Source organism: Oenanthe melanoleuca, chromosome 9 (genome assembly GCF_029582105.1).
Source record: "Oenanthe melanoleuca isolate GR-GAL-2019-014 chromosome 9, OMel1.0, whole genome shotgun sequence".
Lineage (NCBI taxonomy): Eukaryota > Metazoa > Chordata > Aves > Passeriformes > Muscicapidae > Oenanthe > Oenanthe melanoleuca.
The window spans coordinates 24,307,601-24,315,581 of record NC_079343.1 but is presented as its reverse complement, the minus strand read 5'-3'; the positions used below and the strand labels follow the sequence as shown (position 1 = coordinate 24,315,581).

The 7,981-nt window shown below is 59.1% G+C and overlaps 1 protein-coding gene across 1 annotated transcript; it reads right to left on the bottom strand.

Moving 5' to 3' along the window:
• Nucleotides 1–372: 372 nt before the first annotated feature.
• On the bottom strand, nucleotides 373–2,615 carry FAM43A (family with sequence similarity 43 member A). Its single transcript, XM_056498572.1, has one exon. It carries the CDS (start codon nucleotides 2,359–2,361, stop codon nucleotides 1,273–1,275), a length of 1,089 nt encoding a protein of 362 aa, XP_056354547.1. The 5' UTR covers nucleotides 2,362–2,615; the 3' UTR covers nucleotides 373–1,272.
• Nucleotides 2,616–7,981: the final 5,366 nt, after the last annotated feature.

Here is a 7,981-nt window from a genome sequence, read left to right as displayed (position 1 = left end):
ACCGTGAGCAGTGAGGGACCAGCTGCAGCATCTGGATGCAAGTGGCATTAACGCTGTGCAGCATCCCCAGTGCCCAGGCTCAGGGCCCGGCAGTTGGGTTTCCCCACACTAGGATCCAGCCAGAGCATACTTTCCTGCCCATCACTACAGGCTGTGGAGAGAAAACCTCCTCCCTGTGCCTTTTGAGTCCTTAAGCGCCCAGTGTGTTTTCCTGTAGTTTAACATTTCCAACGAGCTTGGGAATCACGCTTGATGTTTCAAACAGCCTTTTTGTGCAGTGCTCCCCTGCACCTACAACACTTCCCAAAGGACCTCTCCCCACTCCCAGCTGCTTACAGGAATCCACACAGAGGCCAAATTGCCACAGTGACCTCAGTTTAAGTTACCATCATCTTTATTTTCTTCACATATGTGCAAACAGAGGAGATCGCAATGGTGGTGTTCTTAAAAATAACAAAATGTATTTGCATACATTTCCCTATGTACAGGTGAACAGCCACAAGTAGTCTTCTTTTGCACAGCAAAAGATCTAGAGCATTGAGACCGGGGACAGGACCGGGGCCCAAAAAAAAGGTCTAACTTAAAAACAATAATAAAAAAAACCCCGACTTCACAACAGTGCAAACCTCTTGGACACGACAGCACGATGGAGTGATTTTAATGGAGAAAACGGCGGGGGGGCCTCTCGGATGTGAGATTTCTGACTGTAAACAAGGCGCAACACCTCCCTCCCGCCGCCCTCCCCGGGGAAAGCTATTCCAGGAATTTGGCAGATCTTCAAGGGCTGAGCCGGAGGTAAACAGCCCGCGGCCGCCTCCCCTCTTCGGGCCGCGGCGAGTTGGGGTCCGGCTCCGGCGGCCACCGGCACCGGCACGGGAGGGGCGGCCGCTCCCCGGGATGCTGCGGGACGCGGGGGCACCGCGGGGAACCGGCGGGACCGGGAATTCCCCGAGGGGCCTCGGCGGGGCCGGAGGGGTCCGGTGCGCCCCGGCGGGGCCGTGCACGCCCGGAAGGAACCCGGTGCGCCCCGGCGGGGCCGCGCATTCCCCGAGGGAACCCGGTGCGCCCCTGCGGCGCCGCTCACGCCCGGAAGGGACCGTGCATGCCCGGAGGGAACCCGGTGCGCCCCGCTGGGGCCGTGCACTCCCGGCAGGGACCGTGAACTCTCGGAAGGGTCAGAAGGAACTCGGTGCGCCCCGGCGGGGCCGTGCATTCCCGAGGGAACCCGGTGCGCCCCGGCGGCACCGCGCACGCCCGTATGGGCTCGAGGGCTCAACCGGTCTCGGGGTCGCCGGGGGGCGGCTGCTCGGCGTCGCTGCCGGGCGGGGCGGCCCCGTCCGTGCCGCCGCTCTCCAGGGAGGACTCACTGCCCGTGCTTTCCCCGGAAAGCAGGCGGCGGACGCGCAGGTCTGCGCGCAGCGAGCGCAAGTCGTTGCCCAGGCTGAGCTCGCCCAGGTCGCGGAGGAGCTGGCCCAGCTCCGGGCTCTCGCCGCGGCCGGTGCTGGGGCGCAGCAGCTCGCCCTCGGGCTCGCCCAGCGCTTCCAGGATGTCTTCGCAGTCGCAGTGCATGGCCCGCTCTTCCTGCTCCTCGCCCAGTAGGTCCTCCGTGATGGAGCCCAGCTTGGGCGCGCTGCGGCTCCGCTCTACCGGCGGCTTGTAGCAGCACTGCCCGTTGAGCAGCTTGCGCAGCGGCACCAGCGGGATGCTCTGCTCCCCCACCAGCTGCTGCTGCTGGTGCCGCGCGTCGTCCCGCTTCTTCAGCCGGCGGAACTCGGCCAGCGCCGTGGCCGAAGTCTGGTAGAGCAGCAGGGCCATAGCCTTCGCCTTCTCGGGCTTGGAGACCAGCACGGCGTGGCAGCGCAGCATCACCGCCTTGTGCTTCAGCTCGTGGCGGTAGATCCAGGCGAAGACACGGGGCAGGCGCGGGTCCGCCACGCAGTAGGTGACCCGGTGCAGCAGGTAGAGGTGGCCGGGCCGGCGCAGCCCCTTGTCCTCGGCGTGGGCCATGCGGATGCCCTGCGCGCTGATGGTCAGCTTCATCTTGGTGCCCTGCCGGCCCGCCTCGCTCTTGCTCCAAATTTTGCAGACGGCCAGGTCGGTGCAGCCCTCACCTTTGGACTGGATGGTAGTGGCGTTGCCCAGGTAGAGCACAGTATACGTGGGGTCTTCGCTGGTGACGCGAAATTTCCGCCGCTTGGAGCGGAACATGCTGCCCACGCGGTGCAGGGCGCTCTCGGGGCAGGCGCGGGCCAGCGAGGTGAGGGCCGAGTAGTGCACGCTCACCGCGTACCCTTTGGGCTTGCTCTGCCGCCGCGCCTCGCCCGCCGCCAGCTCCACCTTGCTCCGCTTCCAGGGCAGCATGGCCCCGCGGAGCCGCGGCTAGGCGCCGCGCCGACGGCTCCGGGCGCGGGGGGGCATGCCACGGCGGCGGCGGCTGGGCTGCCCGCCCGCCTCACATCCTTGCGGGCGCCGGGCCGCCGCGGCCGTAGATATAGGCGGGCGCCGCGCTCCGCGGGCGCGGAGAGGGGAGGCCCCGCGCACCGAGGGCGGAGCGCCCGCTTCCCGGGCCCGCCGAGCCGGCGGCTCGCTGCTCGCCGCCCGCCCGCCGCCGCCGCTCTGCGCCGCCCGCCGCGGCGCCCCGGCCCCGGCCCCGGCCCCAGCCCCGGCCCCGCCGCGCCGTGGGGCGGGCAGGGGCGGGCGCGGGGCGGTGCCAGCCCGGCCGGGCGGCCCCCGTCCCCTCCCCGCCCGCGGCGGAGCGCGGCCTCCAGCGGGGGACGCTCGGCGGTGCGGCCGCAGCGCGGAGAGCGCGGAGCCCCGTGCGCCCGTCCCGCCGCACCGCGCTGCCCACGGCCACGGGCGGAGGGTGCGTGCAGAGCCCTTGCTGCAGCTTTCAGCACGGCGGGGAGAATGGAGAGGGCGCCGTGGGGGATCCGTCTGCCCCAAATCCTCTTAAACTGGTAAAAATCCCGAGGCCACTGCGGGACCCCACGCTGTGGGAGATCCCAGGGCCGGGAGACCCCCAGCCTCAACCTGCCCGGCCAGGGTGTGCCATGGACACATCCCGCTCTTGCAACATGATCTTTGGTTTGGTTAGTCCAGCTCTGAGACCTGAAGAGCCTGCAGCAAATACTAGTTATTATGTATGAGTAATCCTTTGCTCTTTATTTACATGCAGCAGCCGAAGAACAAGAAGCTGTCTTGTAATTTCTTGCTGGGGTTGCTGAGTACACTCACAGACATAATGAGAAAGTTGGTCACTGTGTTGTTACTATAGCTTCTTGTGTCATATGTCAGATCCGTGGCAGAAAGAACAGAAATTCTGGCGTTGCAGATAGTGGCGCTTCGTCAGGGTTTGGATAAATGCTCGACAAAAGGGAGGCAGTACATACTTGTGAAGTAAAATATGTAACCACTTGCCTAAATTATTTGACAAATAATTTCTAGAGTTTGGGTCAATTAAACCAGTATGTAGTTATCATTATTGTTGTTACTATTATTAATAATATTACTATTATTACATCATGCCATCTAGCAGATTATTTGGGAATTGCAAGTAATCACAGTGACCAGCATCAAAAACTATTAAGAAGCAGTTGCCCATTTGCTTGTATTTCCAAAACCCCCCTCACTGGAGGGCAGCGTGGTCAGCACTGTCCCTTGAGAGTGCTCAGCTACAGCTGGTCCCAGGGGACGCCTGGCTGCAGCCATGGTTTCCAGAGGCCTGTGGTAGGTTTGGGTCAATAATAGCGCTATGTGCTATGCTGCAGCCTGTGTCAGCTCCTGCCAGCCTGCAGCACCATCCCACTGCATAGCAGGGAGAGAAAGACACTGGTTTGTACAGCTGTTTCATCTCCATGTAGCATTCAATGTACTTGTCTTTTGTCTTCTTTGTCTTGCCAGGTGAAAACAGAAGATGCTGCTGTGCACATAAAATAAATCCAGTGGCTTGAGGTGACATCTGACACCCACGCATGGTGTGGTGTGGATACTGGTAAAAGCCAGGGAAAAGCAGCCTTGGATTTTCTCAAGCTGCTCAAAGAAAACATAAGAGAAAGAATTAATAATAAAGGTAAGCACCTGCAGGGTGCATGAGAGACGTGACAAAGGGTGTCACCTTCCTTGCACCAATGAAATCAAGTCTATCCTCAGTTCCACAATCTAATCTACAAGAGTGTAGTTTGTTTTTTTTAATAAAGGGCTTTTTGCTTCTCTTCTGCCTGAAGGAAGTACTGTTGCTACATCCTTTTCGCTGCTCTCCTAGCCCGATAGCAACTGTGTGGCAGTCCCGAGGTGCCTGAAGATCTGCCTCCTCCCTCAAAGTGTCCTGCTGAACCACAGATCCTCAGACCCACAGACCCACTCCTACCCTGTGCTCAGCAGCTGCCAGCTGCCTGAGCAGAGTTGTGAGCTGCAAGGCCGAGAGCAGCCCCATCCGTTCCTCTGAGACGCGTGGGCACTGCCGTCTCTCCATGCCAGGGAGCTGCTTTGCCAAAACCCTGCCTGCCTCCAGCTGTGGGCAGAGGAACCTGTTCTGAGCCTTGGGCTGGTGGCTCAGCAGGCGGGTGTTTGCTCCAGGTGGGATGGAGCAAGCAAGGAGACCCACACACCTTCCTGCAGTGCTGCCTCTGGAGGGAGGTTAGAGCTGGAGGGGGTGCTGCTGGTACCCAGACACTTCTGATAATGATGCCCACAGGGCTGTTTGCAGTCATGCTGGGCTCTGCCATCCCAATTGAAGTGATCTGTGCTCAGGAACACAGACTCCAAGTTTGCACAGCATGGCTTGTGCAGGCTGCTGTGCCCTGTGGCTCTCCAACAGCCCTTGGGCATATTTGTCTGCAAACCCCAGTGGTGTCTAAGGGGTTTGGTCAGAGAAGGAGCTCTGACTCCTGTGTCTTCATCATGGTCTCCCCAGTCCCAAGGCAGCAGTACTGCCATTTCTGCAATGCATTCTTGGGATAGAGGTTTCCTTATCATCATCTCAGAGACCCACTGGGGGCTCCAGATGGTGGCTAGGAAGCAGCAGCACTGTAGAATACCTGCCTCTGTACTACTTGTAAGTGCAGCAGCAGGGATTGTGGTCACATCCCTGGTTGAGAATGGAATCTGGCTCGCCATGCTTGCCAGTCGCTGTGCCAGAACATTGTCGCTTTCTTTGCTTCATTAATGGGCCCAGTTAATTCAGGACCAGCTCTTTCCTGCTATGTGGCAACTGCTTCAGTTCTGGGCACGGATGATTGCCACATGCTTCAGCAGCTGAAGAGCATGTTACAAATCATGGTGGTCTGTGACAGCAATTCCCACACAAAATGCTCTGAGTTCTGTGCTGGGCTGCTGTGCTGCAGCTTTTGGGTGAAGTCTGGCAGCAGGGAGCAGCCCAGTTAAGTTTGGGGCACCTGCTCCATGCTTGGGGTTGGATATGTGCATTTCATTGCCAGGAGGAGAAGCTGAGGCACAGTGAGAGCAGAGCCTGCCCCGTGGGGCCAGGGCGTGCTGCCTGCTTCCCGCTGAGCACGAGGCTCCCTCCTGGCCTTCAAGGCTGGCAGCACCCGTGATGTGCAGGACTTGCATGCTGGGGGCTTATCTGCACGGTGCTGTAGCCTGGGGGGAGAGCAGCAGCCTGCTCTGTATTTATGCAATATCCCAGCAGCTACCGAGCATCACCTGCCTTCGTGCACGCATGCAAATCCCCAGTGAGGCGTGGGAAAATCTGCAAGATACCATCTCTGCCCTGAGGCCCAGAGCCAGCAGCACAGTGAGTGCTGCACTTGGCCCTCGGCAGACCCCACTCCCTCCACTCCATCCCCCTCCTGCCCTGGCCACTCCAGTCTGCGCTGGAACCCGTGGTCACACCCCATCACAAGCCCGTAGGTTCTGGGGTGCAGTGTCTCTGGGGTGCAGACAGGCAGCTGTCCAACACCTTTGCTGGAGGGAACTGCCAGGCTGCCCATGCTGGCTGCCCTGTGCAGCGTGGGGAGGTGCCAGGGTCTGTCTGATGGGAGAGGGTGAAACCCTGCAGCCCCACTTCAGGGATGGGTTTTGTGCCCAGCAGCTGGAATTGGAGCTGATGCAGATCTCTGGTTGGGGAGAAGGGTGGGGAAAGTTGATATGACAAGACCAAAATAATTCATGGGAATGTCGTGATTTTGTCAGTGTATGAAAACACCTCAGGCTTTCTCCCCCCAGGTAGCAATAGTACATCTTGTGTCGCAGCAGCTGAAGTGACACAGTCAGAATGAAACACTGCAAACTGGCATTTCAGTATGTTCCGAAACAAAGTATGTCAGAGTCTCTATAACTATGCAACATGTCAACGTTTTGACTCTTTGTTCCGAACTGGGACAAAGGAAATGCTGAACTGTCAGAGTTTTCCATGAAGCGGAAAGACTGAGTGGCTCCTGAGCCTCACAGGCACCAGTGGTGGCAGGCAGGGTGCTGTGGCCCCCAGCCCCACCAGCCAACATCCAGGTCTGGCCAGCAGCAAGTCACCAGGAGTGGGGACAGCCTGAGATGGGTTGGCAGGGCAGGGGACAGTGTGACCTGTTCAGGGAGAAGGGTCGTTACCAGCCTTTAATGGAAGCTGCATGCCACCCGCTGCCCTCTCTGAAGGGGAGCAGCATCCATCCTGCAGCGGGTGTGCCCTGGCAGGGCTCGGGGCTGGGAGCACAGGTGGTGCCGGGCCATGTGCAGGCTGTGGGAGCTCCACGCACTGGCAGGCCCGGATCCCCTGGGGCACGCAGGGTGATGCCGGCGCTGCTCGGGTGCCGAAGGCCGGCAGCAGCCCTGGGGCTCTGCTGTCGGCGGGTCGTGCTGGTGCCGGCACAGCTCTGCCGGTTGTTTTTCAGTCACCCAGAGCGGCACACCCCGCTTCCTGCACTGGCGGCCCCGGCGCTTCCTGCACCCCTGCTATAATTAGAAGGGCAGCCGGTGTCCAGAGGAGCAAAGCCTTCCCCTGGGTGTCACGGCACCCTCGGAGGGGCTGGCTCGGTGGGCTGGTGCTGGACATCTGTCTTCATAGCATGCTGCCAGTTCAGGGGCACGGGGGTGGTGTTTGGGCAGCATCCTCTGCTCAACGCTGCATCCTAGGCGCTGCCAACATGGGGCCATGTGGAGGGGCAGCAGTGGGCAGCGAGGATGAGACTTCCCCGCAGAGCTGACACAATGGGAGCTGCAGAAATCTCATCGGTTTCCCATCCGGTGCTCTGTGCCTTCAAAGAGACAGGCAGTTCTCTCTAATTAACTTGCCCCCACCCTGCCAGGCAAGGAGGTGATTTTATCTTCATAGGGCTGGTGGAAGAAGTGGTGTCTAAAAAACTCACCCGAGGGCCCCAGCGGGGTTGGTGCCTTCTCAGGGCCCAGCCTTGGCACACAGCCCTGCTTCTGAGTTTCCTCAGCATGCTGCTCTTTCTAAAGAGGAGCAAGACCTTCACCAAAAGATGGGAAGCTTGTGGAACGAGCCCCCACTTTTCCTACAGTGCCAGCCTGCTTCTGAGTACAGCTGGAAAGAAGGGGGTTCAAGCAGCTGCAGTTGTGCACAGAGCAAAATTGTCTTGGTGTTCTTTCAGGGCTGCTGTGGGGAGGGTTTCTTAATGGGTCTGCTTGTCAGGCTGAGGCTGGCAGTACCGCTGAATTGAGCATTGTGAACCTACATGAATAATGAATAGCCATCACATGAATATTTTAGATACATGGTCCTGAGATCTCCCAGTGCTTCCTTAAAGGAAAATGGAGAAAAAGTTGTCCAGAAAGAACGAAGTTTTCTTTAGGCAAAAATGCACTGTTGTCACTGGCTTTTGAAAAAGAGCTGCTGCTGCTGCTGCTGCTAAATAATTCTCAGGATATGCATCAAAAACTTGAGCAGTGGTTTGGCTCCAAGGCAGAAGAAGTTGGGAGAGAAGCCCAAGTCAATGATTACAATGTGCTGGAATGGCAGTAGATTTTGCTTTGTCTATGCAATGGTTTTGTGAGAATCCCCAAAGCTGTG

What these genes read in the sequence shown, in the direction of transcription:
- FAM43A (XM_056498572.1), bottom strand. Translation starts at nt 2,361, where the DNA reads ATGCTGCCCTGGAAGCGGAGCAAGGTGGAGCTGGCGGCGGGCGAGGCG.